Source organism: Garra rufa, chromosome 15, assembly GCF_049309525.1.
Source record: "Garra rufa chromosome 15, GarRuf1.0, whole genome shotgun sequence".
In the NCBI taxonomy this organism is placed as follows: domain Eukaryota; kingdom Metazoa; phylum Chordata; class Actinopteri; order Cypriniformes; family Cyprinidae; genus Garra; species Garra rufa.
The window spans coordinates 40,317,385-40,334,748 of NC_133375.1; the positions used below are offsets into that span (position 1 = coordinate 40,317,385).

The window sequence follows — 17,364 nt, forward strand, 5'->3', positions numbered from 1 at the left end:
ATAAAAACATTAATAAATACTGACAACCATTGGCAAAATCAGGAGCGCGCTTATTCTGTTTGTGGGACACTAGATGGCGCGCGCTCGCTTGTTTCCCGCTCTCCAGCGCTGAGGTAAAAAACCGTTTATAGTTTTTATTATCGACTTTTGTCAAAGGTTTCCTCTCAGAATTTGTGTTTTATCTTTAAAAAAGACTGCATAAAAGTACTGTATATCTTAATTTAACGTCTAATCTTCTTGCGGCAAAAATTAAACAAGAAAAAAAAATGAAGTGTGTCATTGAAGGCAATGGCGTTAAAGGTATGGCACAATTTGACTCAATATTATCTAAATAAATCGTTTCTGATCGGATTCAGTTAGTTTCTATTGCTAATAATTGTCTTTGTTTACTGTTTTTAGTTTTTGGAAAAGCAGTTCACGCCCTGTCAAGAATTGGTGATGAAATATGGTTGGATCCACAGGAGAAAGGGGTAGGTTTGTTTGATATACATGCATACATGTATGTATGTGTGTGTGTGTGTGTGTGTGTGTATATATATATATATATATATATATATATACACACACACACACACACACACACACACACACACACACACACACACACACACATATATATATATATATATATATATGTGTGTGTGTATATGATTATATTTTGGATAATAAAGAAAGTCATTGGCTGTGTCTCAAAATATAATCCGCTGCCTTCTTAGACAGCATTTTTGAGCATGATTATGTAGGTTGGCTGCTCACTAATTTTTAAGACACAATATGTGACCCTGGACCACAAAACCAGTCATAAGGTAAAATTTTACTAAATTGAGATATATACATCATATGAAAGCTCAATAAATAAGCTTTCTATTGATATATGGTTTGTTAGGATAGGACAATATTTGGCCGAGATACATCTATTTGAAAATCTGGAATCTGAGGGTGCAACAAAATCAAAATACTGAGAAAATCACCTTTAAAGTTGTCCAAATTAAGTTCTTAACAATGCATATTACTACTCAAAAATTACATTTTGATATACTTATAGTAAGAATTTTACAAAAAAATCTTCATGGAACATGAACTTTACTTAATTTCCTAATGATTTTTGGCCTAAAAGAAAAATCAATAATTTTGACCCATACCATGTATTTTTGGCTATTGCTACAAATATACCCCAGCGACTTAAGACTGGTTTTGTGGTCCAGGGTCACATATTTTAGTCTAAATTTAATAGGAAAAACTTAACAATAAGGTTCCATTTGTTAACATTAGTTAATTACATTAGTTAACATAAACTAGTCACCTTATTTATTTGTCTGTCATTTCTAATTCTCTCCCTCACTCTCTCTCTCTCATCTGTAGTTGGCTGTGAGGACAGTCAACTCGTCTCAATCGGCTTATGCCTGTTTCTGCTTCAGTCCTCTGTTCTTCCAGCGGTATAGTCCTGATCCAGACACTGAGAATGGCAGTGAAGCGGTAAAATGCATGTTAAACATGAAGGTAGTAAACATTCAAAACCACATGTTTCCCCAGGTTTCTTTTTAAATTTTAAAGGACTGGACTATATAAACATGTTCTTCTGTGTTTTTATCTTGTTTTCCAACACAGATAACCTTAAATCAAAATGTACTTAAGATGCAAAATGAAGATCTGTCAAAGGGGCATGACAATTTTAAAGTTGCTTTAAGTTGATTTTTCTGACCCATTTGCAGTTATTTGTTCTTGGTTTATAATAATAATAATAATACATATTTTTATATTTTATTGTACATTAACAGTTTTTGAACAGTAAGATTTTGTATGTTTTTTATAAAGAAGTCTTGTCTGCTCACCAAGGCTGCGTATACTTGATTTAAAATACAAAAGTAACTAGCAAAAGCAGTAATACTGAGAAATATTTTACTTATTTAAAATAACTGCTTTCTATTTTTTTAATGTTTTTTTTTCCTGTGATCAAAGCAAAAATTTCAGCATCATTACTCCAGTCTTCAGTGTCACATGATTTTTCAGAAACAGAATTTGCTGATTTGCTGTTCAAGAAACATTTATTATTATTATTATTATTATTATTATTATTATTATTATTATTATTATCATTATTAATATTTAAAATGGTTAAGTACATTTTGTTTTTCAGGATTCTTTGGTGAATAGACAAAGATCCAAAGATCAATATTAATCGAAAATAAAAAGCTTTTGTAATATTATACACATTATACCAATCAAAAGTTTGAAGTCAATATTTATTTATTTATTTTATTATTTATTTTATTATTTTTTATTTTAAATTATAGAATTTAATACTTTTATTTAGTAGTTATAAAGACATTCATAATGTCACAAAACATTTTAATTTTAGATAGATGCTGTCCTTCTGAACTTTTATTCATCATGGAAACCTGAAAAAATTCTACTTGGCTGTTTTCATAATAATAACAATAGTAAATGTTTTTTTAACAGCAAATCAAAATATTAGAATCATTTCTAAAAAAAAAACGTGACTAAAAATTCAGTTGTGAAATCACTGAAATAAATTACATTTTTAATTCTATTCAAATAGAAGTTATTTTAAATAGTAAAAATATTTCAAAATTTGATGTTGAAATTTTTGCTGTACTTTGGATCAAGTAACTGCAGGCGTGGAGCAGAAGTGACTTCTTTAAAAAACATAAAAAATCTTTTTAACTGGTAGTTTATGCATAAAATCTTATCTTATGTCATTTCGCTTCATCTTGATTTAGTTCTACATAGACATTTGCACTGGAAAGGAAGAAAAAAATACTGATTAAATTCTTATTATAGAACCAGCAATATTCAGTTGACTTATCCAGTGCCATAATTCATATCCACCAGTATAATTCATGCATAGTACAGCATTTGCTCATTTTTCATATGCTTTTAAATAATTTTCAGTGCGTACTTCCCCTGTTCCGCTGTGCGTCGTGGAAAGAGCGCAGAGTGGACAGATGTGAGATTTCCATCAACATCCCAAACAGCAGGGTGATATTTCAGTTTCACTGCAGACATGGTTAGTTCATTTGCGTGTGAAGTATGTATTCAAACTGGTAGTGCATTGACAGAGGGAAGAACAGATTGGTGTTGGCGGATGGAATCACAGGGTGACACTTCACTGGACTCTCTTCTATGATGATGAGATGCTACAATCATTTCCATATTGCATAATTCATCACAACTTATCACATTTGTTCTAATCAAGATGTTGGCACTAACATGTTTTAGGAATAACAAAGACCTATAATTTGGGGTATCAGGAATGTGAAGCTTTGCAGGCCATGTTCCCAGCTCACCTTTGCCCAAACATCCTGATGGCCCAATCCAAGTAAGCACACGTAGGATTCAGCATAATAAATAAAGCTTTTTTGGACATCCAAGCCTTTATAAAGCACATGCTTATGCTGTCTAGGAAGACAGGTTTTAAGACAATCTTTTAGTTTTAAACTTATTGCTAACACTTTACAAAAAAATAAATAATATAACATTTGTTTTTCATTGTTAGTTAATGCATAATAATTAGATTTTTAGTAGGATAGTCCAATTTATAAGCAAAGTTTAAGCTATTTTTGTTTTTGTTTCAGACTTTTGGGTGACATTGTGGTGCATTTCCCGGTTTCACAAGAAGAGGTCACTCTTTCCATTTCCTCTTTTAAAGTAACCTGGAAGACCTTTTGTGAGGAAGAAAATAGTAAGGAATCTTTTGCTGTGTTTATAATAGTTCACTAGCATGTAGTAGCTATTGTTGTAGTGTATACCATGAATATTATGAGTACACACTGCTAGTCTTCAAGTTTTTAATCAAAAAGATTTTTAATGTTTTTTAAAGAATTCTCTTCTGCTCACCAAGCCTGCATTTATTTGATCCAAAAAAAGCAAAATCAGTAATATTGTCAAGTATTTTATTGATATTAATATTTTATTACTATTATTTTTTCAGGATTCTTAGATAATGGAAACATCCAAAGATCAGAATTTATCTGAAATAAAAAGCTTTTGTAGCATTATATAGAGTACAATACCATTCAAACCTTGGGCTCAGTATATATTTGTAATACATTTTAGAAATTAATACTTTTATTTAGCAAGAATGCTTTAAATTTATCAAAGGTGATGATAAAGACATTAAATAATAATAAATAAATGTTTCTGAGCAGCAATTCAGAATATCAGAATATTAGTGAGTGATTTCTGACTGTGAAGACTTCTTTAAAAACAAAAAAAATCAAAACTTTTGACAAGTAGTGTACATGAGCAAATTTTCTCTATACATCAAATGTTTAATGTAATAACATATAGAATTTTTACAGCTAATCTACAGTGTCATGGATACATTTTGTGATTTTTAGTATCTCTTTCTTAAAGCAATATTAAATATTATATATTATTTATATACTTATTTTAATATTATTAAAATATTACAATTATTTAAATATTTTTAAATATATATTTATAGTTTTATTTATATACATTATATATATATATAATGACAATTTGTTAAATTTATGCATTGTTTTTCCTAAGCTCAAAGCACTTTACAATCAACAAACATAAATATATCAAAAACAGGACAAATAAAGTAAACAACACAGTATATACACCAAACACCATAGACAGTCATGGACTAAAATTGTATAGAGTCTGTCAAGCTATCTGCATCAAACAGAATCTCAAATGCAGTATGCAATTAGTAGTAAGCTAGTATTCAACTTATATTTTAAATCCATATGCAGGAGATAAAACGCACTGACAAAATATTCATAAGTGCATGTAAACCTACATGGATTTAGACCTACTATATACCAGAGCTCCTGTATACTGAGGTGGTGAACATTATGGTCCTGCATTAATTAGATCTTATTTATTTTTTATCAGACTGTATCAAAGGCATGAACACCGAGCTGATGCTGCACCCAGATGAGTTTGACTATTTTCAGGTTGGAGAAGATTCAACTGTGACCTTCTGCCTCAAAGAACTAAGGGTGAGCGTCCAGCACGGGATACTTTAAATACGCAGAATATATGTTTATGTTGTTTGTGTTCCCATGCAAGTATGTTTTGGAGAGTGCGTAAAGATCTGCCATATTTATTTTTATTGCTACTTATTTCTGTCCTGGGATGTCCAGTAGCCGTTGTGCATATCATATTCACCCAGATGAGTTCAGAGAAAGCGTGTCATGCATTTAACTCAACACCCAGGTGTGGTATTTGCATTAATTTGGTTAAATGGTTGCATGTTGCATTAATTGGCAATATTGCATTTCTCAAAAAACGGGGATTAAGCAAAACATAAAAAAACACGAAACAGCAATCATGTTTGATGATTGCTTATGTGATTTTGAAATTGTAATGCATTCAAGATAAAGTACAAACACAAGCTTATTTTGTATCCTCTCGCTCAACCTTTGACCTTGATTTCCAGGGAGATGTAGTGGCACTGGATTATGCCCCGATAGTATGGACCCTTTTCACGTACAAGCTCTGGCTGTGTGTCAGTGGCGTAACTTCTTGGCAGGCCACAGTGTATTTGTGTCAGTCATTGATGTAGTGGGACAGATGCTTGGATTTGAACCAGACAGCCTGTCACACTGAGTTACAGCACTGGACAGCACACTGTGGTCTGGACACACATGACTGACCTTCTACTCATGCAGTCTAAAATGGGGTCAAATACATCTGTACGGATCAGTGTGTCCCTTGTGTATAAAACGCTGTTAGGATCTGTTTTGACAGGTCTTAATTTCTCACTATTGTGCAGTGCTGTGTTCATGACCTTTTGAATTTGCGAATCATTTGGATCGAAACTTCGCATATCGCAAATTATTGGATTTAGATGGGAACTTCAGTGTGAGTTTGTGAATCATTTTTCAATTTTAATGATTCACGATCCATATTCTGAGTGCTGATCTGAAATAATGGTTCACAAATCATTCTTTAGATCTGGACTTCGGAACACGGATAACAAATCATTTGATTTAAATCGGGACTTCAAATCGCATATCGCAAATCATTTGATTTAGATAGGAACTTCGGAGCGGGGGTTTGTGGATTATTAAATCATTTTGTGATTTGAATGATTCGCGATCCGTGCTTCAAGTCCTGGTCTGAAATAATGGTTCGCAACTCATTATTCAGATCTGGACTTCGGAACGCAGATCCTGAATCATTTGATTTAGATGGAAACTTCAGAGTAGGTTTGTAAATCATTTCACGATTTGAATGATTTGTGATCCACGCTCCAAGTCCTGGTCTAAATTGATGGTTCGCTAATCATTATTCAGATCTGCACTTTGGAACGTGGTTTGCGAATCATTTGATTTAGATAGGAACTTCGGAGCGGGGGTTCTTGAATCATTTCATGAATTGAATGATATCGTGATCCACTCTTCGAGTCCTGATCTAATATAATGGTTTGCGAATCATAATTCAGATCAGGATTTCAGAGTGTGAATCATTTGATTTAGATCAGAACTTCAGAGCGAGGTTTGTGAATCACTTGATTCAGATCGGAACTTGAGAGCGAGGTTTGTAAATCATTTGCTTTAGATCGGAACTTCAAATCGCATGTCGCAAATCATTTGATTTAGATCAGAACTTTGCGTATCACAAATCATTTTGTTTAGATCGCAACTTCTAAGTGGGTCCATGAATCATTTCGCAATTTGAACGATGTGTGATCTACTCTCTGAGTCCATCAGAAAGGGTATCCTTGTTTGTTTTCTTTAAAAGCAAGTTTTGTTGATACTGTGAGTACACACAAACTAAGGTAGACCCTTTACAGTTCCGGATGATGTATTACTCTTACCTTTAAGAGCAAAAATGAAGTTTCACATTGCACTGGTGCCTCCATGTCCTGTAAAGCACGCTTCAGCTTTCACTCTCAGCACAAACGATTGGATATGCACCCTTATAGCACACATTTATCTAAGTTAAACAATTTAACTAATATTTTTAATATTTGTAATATTTTATTTTTTTAAAAGTTTTTTTTATATCTATGGATTTTAATTTAAATCGTGAGTACTTGTGAAGGTTAAATTGATCTGTCTGCCGCTGGCCGCTTGGTCATTATTTTAAAAAACAAAAACTTGAATTTAACACATAAAAAGTGTTCCAAATATATTTATAAATTAACTTTATAAATAAAAAAAATAAATGTAATCACTTTGCTATTAAAAACAGCAGCTGTGTAATGGGGAAGTGAAAGAGAAAAAAGTAGGCCAGTAATTCTGATGAGCTGTCGGACAAGGTCCGGGCGAGGTTGTTAGGAATTTTTGTAATGAATGTTTGTTTAATGTCCTATTTAACATCCTTATTTAGGCTACTTCTTATTTAAATGTATAATTTCTTTGATGTATTGTAGTGGTTTGTAGGCTGCTTGTTTACTGACGGAAGTGCTAAAATAACACGCACGTTTGTTAATAATGTTTGAGCCTCATTTATTTAGTTTCAAAATTATATACATATGTGTTTTATATACAGGCCTGTATACACAAACGTTATATATAATTTATATATATTTATTAGGGACAGATAAATTATAATACTTAATAATTATAATCACAACTATGCAGTGTTTTAACCACATAACGCTTATTTTAGGTTTCAGACATTTAAATACACATAAGGAACTAGTAAAACGAGACATTTAGAGTTTGTAAAATACACACATATGTATATGGATGCAGCAAACAGCAGTCTATTCAAATATAATTTGCCGATGTGTTTTATTCATATCACATACACATAGACTAAGTAACTAAAAAGTTCACTCTATTCCTCTTCCAGTTCACCAGCCACTTACTTTCATGTATTTCGGGAGAAACGGATGAATTTACGTGCTATAAATCCATCTGACAGGACTCTCTGAACGGCAGCGCGAACAAACATGGCGGCGCCCATCTCACATTACAGATTACGATCCAGATCATTTATATAGGGTTTTAAATGATGAAACACACTAATTCACACATATTTGTGAATCGGAATATCAGATAGTTCATGCGTGGTAAGCAAGTGTGTGGGTATTCTGAATAAAAAAGGAAAAACGAAATAAAAGCGATCTATCTGTCATACAGTGTTATTGTGTCTGTGTTGTGTCACGTGACAGGCTTGACGCATCGCCATGGAAACAATAAGGGTGAACGTTCTAAAATAACGGTTGCTTAAAAAAAACTCACACTGCGTCCGAAATCGCATACTTCCCTACTATACAGAACGCGAAAAACAGTATGTGAGGCGAGTAGTATGTCCGAATTCATAGTATTTGAAATACAGTAGGCGAGAAGTACCCGGATGACCTACTGCTTCCGCCCGAATTCTGCAGTACGCATCCGATGGACACTTCAGGCTCCAGGAGAGGAGTCGTTATTCGAAAAAATGGCGGAAAGTGGAGACGCGGCGGATGTAGTAAGTCCGAATTCCATTCATACTACCCATATTCATACTATACTGTTTTAACGGTACGTTTGAATTTAAATGTAGTACCTACTGAAGCAGTATGCGATTTTGGACGCAGCATCACTCTCGGGGGTCCGCTAGAATATTTAAAACTCACCACTGAAAGGGTTAATATGTCATCATCTGTGTCGTCATCATCGTCTTCGCCCAGTTCGCTGGTCTGGAAGTTTTTCACGGTGGAAGATGAGGACAATGCTATTGCTATTTTCATCACATGTTTAGCAAGGATTCCGAGACGAGGTAAATAGCCGTCAAGTTTTAACACAACAAATCTTATATATCTCACTTCAGAAGTCGTCATCGCGGTGAATCTGTTTTAGGGGCCATTCACATGTCGTGCCTAAAAACGCGTGGAAAACGCTAGGCGCGCCGCTTTCTCTTTCTTTCCAAACCGCTCTGTAGCTTGCTCTTCCGTAACGTCTGCCGTTGCTAAGCAACCATGACCTGCGCTCTCCATAAAGACGCGGAAGTTTCAGCAAAGGATAAATGGATTTTCAGCAATAAAAATAGCTTGCAGTAGCTCTGTTATTAAATTTATTTAAAAATGTTTATTCCTGTACAGCTATGATAAGCTGTTTCTCCACCTTGGCAGTGCTTTCAATGTTATTAACCCTCATGCGGTCTTCGTTTTGTTATTAACCCTCATGCGGTCTTCGTTTTGTTATTAACCCTCATGCGGTCTTCGTCAAATATCTAATAGTGGATCTCTGCAGCCACCTACTGGTAAAAGTATTTTTTTTTTAACTTTTAAAACTGGATTTTTCAAAAGATGGGCAAAAATCTTACACCAAACCATGTGAAATTATCCATGTTATCCCCATGAATGAAAGTTAGACGTGGGTTTTTTATAAAGTGAATTTTACAAAAAAAGCTGTTTTTGTATAAAAACCTATAAAAAAATTTATTTATTAATTTATATATATTTAAAAAATGTCCTAAATCCTCCAAAAACTGCACACATGAGGAGTAAAAACATTAATAAACAGGAAAATAACACTTGTTTTTTTTTTTTTTTAACTATTATTTTGTTACAAAATTGCATTTTGCACCCCAAAGACCACGAACGTGAGTTTTTTTTTCACACGAACATAACATAAAGATATTCCTTTTTTTTTTTTTGTATTTGTTGATCAAGATAGTGTTGACCACCGTACAAAGTCTCATACCATTTGGACAAAGGGAACATTTTTTTTTAAATTTTAGCAAACGTCATTCGGGGTCCAGAAATACCCAGAGGACCGCGTAAGGGTTAAGGGAAAGGGTGAAGCTGATTGTTTGGTTCATGTCACATGACCTATGTTGGGTTTGCGGCATTCTGAAAAGTTGAGATGTTTTTATCTCGATTCTGATGTTTTATTCCCCGCCTTGTACGATTTGGTTGTTGCACACATTCAGAATATGATCAATAAGAATGGACTACACGTAAGCTTTACCATAGACATTTGGACATCTGACGTTAGTCCATGATGCACTTTTCATTTTTTTCCAGGTTGACAAATGTCAAAGCATTTTTATTTAGAATTGTGGTGCCTTACACAAAGAATAAAAACATTTTTGAAGAGTCAGGACTGATGTTAGCTATGATTGTTTGACCCAGACATATAATATACATTTCATTAGTTTATCTTAGATTTTGTATTCTCCTGGGTACACAAAATTATCATATAAAAATATGAACGTATTGGGTATCGGTATCGGCATCGGCCAGAAGAAGGACTTAATTATCGGCTATTGGTGTCGGTAAAAAAATTTCATATCGTGCATCCCTAATATTTATTTATAAATAATTTATATATAAATAATTTAATGCAGTGTCCATTCTCAAAGCATATGAGCTCTGCCTGCGTGAGGCGCTGCTTCCAACTCGTAATGTTCTATTAAAAGTTTAATAATTCTGAACGTGTTGTATTACATCAAAACACTGCACTCCCTTCCACTGCAACACGCCCGCCACGGATGAAGTGGATTGAATGAACTGTTCTCGACATACTAAAAATGCAAACAGACAGACATACAGAGATTCCTGCTTTTATTAAAGAGAAGAATATATTCAGGCCCACCCTCTGAAGCTTCGAATATTCTATGTTGATTAATACCGAAGCTTCGAAGCTCAAAAAAAATGGTATTCGGACCAGCCCTAAACCACACTTACTACAAATACCATGGTTAAACTAGGCCTATTGTTAGTGTAGGAGTTTGTTAGTATTTGTTTTTATTGTTAGTGTTGAATTTGTGATTACCATGGTTTAACTATAGTAACCATGTGTTGTTGTTTTTTTGAGTGAGTGAGAGTAAGAAATGTGTTGGGGGAGGTTAACAAAAGAACAAAAAAAGTATAGGATGAAATTGAATGCAGAGATAATTTTTTTTTTTAACAAAAAAAGTTTCCATAGTTTCCATATACTTGTCTAGATCAACTTTGATTAAAGAAAAGAGGTTTAGAGACCTTTAGAGATTTTTGTTTATGCATGTGAAATTTAGCTAGCAGGAAATATTTGAGAAATTTGGATGAATTCATTAATCGGACATCGCTTGTTATTATTTTTCAAGGGTGTAGAATTTAGTAGAGACATTATGACACGTCCTTACTAATATCCAGCCACTAGTAAACTGTCCCTAACAATCATTTTGATCAAATAATTAAATGTCTTTTGTCTGCCGTTATGTCCCCACCAATGTCATGAAAATAATTATTGGTAAATTGCTTTTAGGGACTGCTGTCCTTTGCAGAGTCTTATGGTCTACCAGTGACTTGTCAGTTTGGTGCAGCTGGACAGTAAGTCTTAACTTTTTTTTCTGTATTGAACCCACATATATTCAGCATAAAGTCATACAGTTAGAGAATTATACACAACAAGCTAAGGCTGTTGGTTGATTCTGATCTCTTTCAGGCCTGTATCCTTCACCGTAAAAGAGGTAATGGCGCTGGAGGCCCATGTTGTGTTGTCCACCTTAACAAATCCAATCCACGAGAGCTCATCTCAACCTGCACCTGGGTATTTCATTTTAACCCTCATATTAACATGAACATACTTTATGTGTAACATTCAATTTTCATAAAGCACAGAGGTTATAGGTGCAATGCAAATGCAAAACCACTGTGACATAAATCCATAGGCACCAAGAGGACACTGAGTTCAGTGCTCTAGTCTTTCATGTCTCACCTATATAGGGTAACACAAAACTAGAGCGGTGACATGCTAGCCTGTCTCTAATTATCACTGTAGCTCATCCAGTCCAGGCAGTGATGTCACTGAAGTTGCCCCGCCTCCTCATGGCATTTGTATTTGTATCAATGCTTCTGTGTGTTAGTTCCAAGCAGAAACAAACATCTGGGTAACCTGTTGCGTGCAACTTGCGTCACCGCGGACTGTTTAAACAGCCTACCTGCAATAATTTACGCTAGCACAAGCAAAATAAATAAGTCTTGTTTTTATTTTTTATCTTTGATTTTAAAAGGGCAAAGGGTTTATTTGCATAGATGTCAGCAAAGCAGTTTAGTGTAAAGACAAAGTCTATAATTCAGGAACAAGGCCATTTATTTTGATTCTTATTTGGCTGAAAATAGTTATTAGATTTCTTTTTAAATTTATATAAATGTATACATTTTATTCATATATTTATGTAATAAATATATTTTATATTTAAATGTATATAAAATATAAATACATATACAATGTATATATTATAAATTATATTATAAGTAATTTGTATATAATGTGTGTGTGTGTGTGTGTATATATATATATATATATATATATATATATGTATGTATGTATGTATGTATTAGTGCTGTTAAAGATACAAATATTAAATATGACATTTATTATGGGTTTATGAATGAATGAATGAATGAATGAATGATGCATTTGTATAGCGCTTTCATGTGTATTTCCGTACACCCAAAGCGCTTTACAATCATATGGGGGATCTCTCCTCAACCACCACCAGTGTGCAGCATCCACTTGGATGATGCGTCGGCAGCCACAGTACAACGGCGCCAGTGCGCTCACCACACACCAGCTACAGGTGGAGAGGAGAGAGTGATATAGCCAATTTAATGGAAGGGGATTATTAGGAGGCCATGATTGACTAGGGCCAGTGGAGGGAATTTGGCCAGGACACCGGGGTTACACCCCTACTCTTTACGAGAAGTGCCATGGGATTTTTTGTGACCACAGAGAGTCAGGACCTCGGTTTAACGTCTCATCCGAAGGACGGTGCTTTTTACAGTATAGTGTCCCCATCACTATACTGGGGCATTAGGACCCACATAGACCACAGGGTGAGCACCCCCTGCTGGCCTCACTAACACCTCTTCCAACAGCAACCTAGTTTTCCCAGGAGGTCTCCCATCCAGGTACTGACCAGGCTCAGCCCTGCTTAGCTTCAGTGAGCAACCGATCTTGGGCTGCAGGGTGATATGGCTGTGACTGAATGAATAGATTATTTTAAGTTCAATTATATTACAAGGTATTTTTAAAGTCTAATAAATGTTAAAATGAATAGCTCTCAATTAACATCAGTAGTATTGGTATTAGTGATATGAGCTTTCGGTCATAAAAAAAGATGCCATTAAACAAATATTAAAATAGTCTTTATGTTGTCTGTACATTAATTAGAAGATTGAATGTGTGTGTGTGTGTGTGTGTGTGTGTGTGTGTGTATATATATATATATATATATATATATATATCGCTGGTATATATATGGTATATATATGTCGCTGGGGTATATTTGTAGCAATAGCCAAAAATACATTGTATGGGTCAAAATTATTGATTTTTCTTTTATGCCAAAAATCATTAGGAAATTAAGTAAAGATTATGTTCCATGAAGATTTTTTGTAAAATTCCTACTATAAATATATCAAAATGTAATTTTTGATTAGTAATATGCATTGTTAAGAACTTAATTTGGACAACTTTAAAGGTGATTTTCTCAGTATTTTGATTTTTTTGCCCCCTCAGATTCCAGATTTTCCAATAGATGTATCTTGGCCAAATATTGTCCTATCCTAACAAACCATATATCAATAGAAAGCTTATTTATTGAGCTTTCATATGATATATACAACTCAGTTTTTTTTTTTATGACTGGTTTTGTGGTCCAGGGTCACATATATATATTAAAATATGTTAAAAATATTGAAATATAATTTCAAAAAGTTGCAATATCAGTAAGTATATAACTTGAGCATTAATAAGAGCAGATCAAATAGTCAGTCTGTGACTGTTTTGAGTATTATAAAGTTTTACACTTTTATTTATTTAGTAGATGTTTTTTGCAACTTACGATTAAATTGTCACAATAGATTGGACATAAGAAGAGGTATGAACCAAAAACAAGCTTTTTTTTAAGCTCAAAATCACATGAAAAAAAAATATTTGAATGGATGCAGACAGCAAAGAGAAAGACACTCATACAAGTTTGGAATGACGTGAGGGTACATAAATTATGAAATAATGTTCATTTTGAGTAAATTAGATCATTTTACTGTAGAGTGTCCGACTTCTCTCATAGTGGAGTAGATAAACAGATTCTGGTTAAGTCGAAACAGTTGTTGTAGAAACAGTTGCTTTGCTGTCGCATGCAATAGAGCATTTGTCCCGTGGGCTGCAGTTCTGATATAGGGCCAGATCTGAACATAGTATAGCCCCGCCCCCTGGGGTGCAATTCACATATTCAGAGGCATGCATTCATCTTTCCTTCACATACCCTCCCCCACTGTCGCCATGTGATTTGTCCCGTCTTTCTGTTGCCTCCGCTGTCCCTCACACATGCCTGCACGTGTTTCGTTTCCCATAGCACTCACATCACTCAGGCTTCAGTGCAAACTCTTTACTTACTTAGGTTTTACACTTATTAAAAATAAATAGCATGTTTTAGATAATGTGCACTCAAGTAACATCTACACATAAGTCATTTTAGTGTTTTAGTGCACAAATCATTTCTAAAAATAATTTAGCAATTCAGCTAAATTAATAAAAATGAACAAACTTGAGATTAATTTACGTTAAACTCTAGTAAACATGCTTCAGGAAGATTTACATTATTTTCAAATAAAAAAAATGTTTTTATTATATTGTATATTATGTAATTCTTTAAAATATATGATATATTATAAAATTATACAATAAAAATAATTAGTATACTATAGAATAATAATATTATTATTTCTTATCGTTGAAATTAATGAATGAGATTTGGAGAAATGTAGGATTACATCACTTGCTCACCAGTGGATCCACTGCAGTGAATGGGTGCCGTCAGAATGAGAGTCCACACAGCTGATAAAAACATCACAATAATCCACAAGTAATCCACACCACTCCAGTCCATCAATTAACATCTTGTGAAGTGGAAAGCTGCATGTTTGTAAGAAACAAATCCATTATTAAGAAGTTTTTAACTTTTAAATCTTAACTTCTGGACAAAATTTAAGTCCATAATAACACTTCCTCCAGTGAAAAAGTTAATCTCCTGTTGTCTCTCACATCAAAATGTTTTGGCTTGTAAACAATGATTGATGTGCATATTTCTCTCCTGTTTCAGACAAGACATTTTTTTAATGGAGAAAGCAATATTATAGATAGAGTACTTTTTACCCATTTTATGGTGCTTGTCTGTTGTTTGGCCAGGAAATATTCAATACCATACCAGGCCATTTATGTTTAACTTTCTGCTGTTCAATAAAGTCCTTGTTTAAATAAATGAATAAATAAATACACCTCATGCTCCAGAGCTGGTGGGGGCAGCAGAGAGTTTAATATTGCTTGTTTAGAAAAATGAAAAAGAACCCAAAACAATGAATTCATTGGGCATGTTTAAATGTTATAATCATAGCTTCAACAACAACCACAAATAGCAGTCTGTGTTTTATAGGGATGACTGTCCTGTCAACATCACCAACACCTCCACAGCAGAAATCTCCACATGTGAAGGCCCTATGGAGACAGAGGTGTGCGTCGTTGATGGGGAACAGGTGGCTTCCAGTCAGGGGAGTGAAGTTTTTAATCCAGCACTTCATATGAGGAAGATGTTTCAGCTTCATGCACCTGGAGAGATCCTGCCAAAACCCAGTCTAGTACCTGAATCGGCCTTGACCACACCAGTAACACCAGCCACTTTTAAGGTTATCATCTTCTATTAGACAAACAATAAATTGCATATTTTTCATTAGTCGGAAGTAAAATAATAGCATATTCTTAAAAACTGTGAAGTTACTCGCATTGAGGTTACACAAATTGAAGTATAAAACTATGTAAAAAAAACAAAACAAAACAAAAATCCTTCACTAGCCACTCCAACTCGTCTATCTTTTAACCCTGTAAAGACTGACACATGAAATAATAGTCTGACTCTGGCATACTACTTGTTGGCATACATATCAGTTTTCATGTCTTAATATAATGATATTTAAATGCTTATTATCAAAGCTCTGTAGTTTAAAAACATAATGATGATTGAGAGATGAACAAATAAAGGTTTTCCAAATATTGATCATTTAGCATTTTAACATGATTTTTCTTACTTTAATCAAGTAAACCTAAGTTGCCTCAGTCCGGTATGTGTTCATCTATCACTAACAATTTAAAGTTTTTCTCATGTACTTTATAAAAATTTATAAAGATTTTACAGAAGAACACTTAATTTGCTAAAAATGTACAAATGATCAAGACAACAGAAGGCAAGTATTAGATAGTTTGCAACAGGTTTTTCAGCAAGTTTTAATTATGTTGTTAATTTAGATGCCTTAGAAATGGATGTATCAAATATAATACATTAGGCTTTAGAAGTCTATAAAGGGCTAAATAGTAATTCTGTAAAGTGTTAAATCTTTACAACATCTGTCTATAAAACTTATTTCAGGTATTTAAGCAGAAGCATATCAATCAAACAGCTTTCAATATCACAAGGAACATAAATTTAGTCTTTCTGGGGTCAGTTTTTTTTTTTAACATTCCGTATCTGTGGGATACAAACACCCATTTTGTAGAACGATCTAGCTACAGTTTGGTCAGAATTCCTTAGATGTTTGCATTTACAGTTTGAGGGTTTCGTTACAGATCCGCTCGCTGCTCTTCGGGGCTGTATACAGCGATGGAGGGAATGATAAGACTGTGGACTTGCCCAGCCTGGCCTGTGCCAGTGACACAGAGGATGACGGAGGAACAGAAGAGTGACTCGGGTAACAACGTAAGCTAACTTGATGCAGGTAACAACCACTGCAAGAATGCATGGACTTTACTGCATGATGTAGCCTACAATAACTCAGTAGATTATAAAGACAAAACACAGCGTGTTTTCTTCTGTTAAACGTAAAAAATGGTTTGGATTGTTTCATAAAAGGTTAATATATTTTAAATTTGATGTATTTCTTAAAGGCCATTGCTAGGTCTTGTTAGTGCACATTTTGTACTATTTTATAACTTAAAAAGTTGTAAGCCAGTTTTTTGCTTCTGTTTCTGTTTCTACACAAACATCTTTGTAATATAAAAACTTATTTTATGTGTTAAAACTTCTTTGAGAGATAAAAGGAAAACTATAAGACAATAGTAAAGTGGGGCAAGTGAGGCATGACTCACTTTCTCTTGCAGAGCTGAGGAATGTCTACCTAAACACACAGTTCAGATGAGTTCGGTCACTGTGGAGAAGATAAATCAAAACTTCAAAACAAACACATTCTCAAGCATTGAAGGACTCCATGTTCTGCGAGTCCACCGATGAGTCAGAGCAAGCTTTGACTCACTGCTTTAAAATGCTGCTCGAGAAAAGATCGTTATATAAGACTGCAGCAATTACTGCTATTGTACACATACCTCGCCACATTATCCAAAGAAAGCCTTGTGTTTCACATGACTGTTAAATTGAAAAATATGTCAGTTAGAG

The 17,364-nt window shown here is 34.0% G+C and overlaps 1 protein-coding gene across 1 annotated transcript; it reads left to right on the forward strand.

Moving 5' to 3' along the window:
* The first annotated feature begins 266 nt into the window (after positions 1 to 266).
* rad9b (RAD9 checkpoint clamp component B) lies at positions 267 to 16,658 on the forward strand. Its single transcript, XM_073818550.1, has 11 exons — positions 267 to 300; positions 400 to 470; positions 1,363 to 1,500; positions 2,914 to 3,028; positions 3,241 to 3,340; positions 3,597 to 3,703; positions 4,888 to 4,994; positions 11,184 to 11,248; positions 11,364 to 11,468; positions 15,358 to 15,607; positions 16,542 to 16,658. The coding sequence occupies exons 1-11, from the start codon at positions 267 to 269 to the stop codon at positions 16,656 to 16,658; spliced, it is 1,209 nt and encodes a 402-aa protein (XP_073674651.1).
* The last annotated feature ends 706 nt before the right edge of the window (positions 16,659 to 17,364 follow it).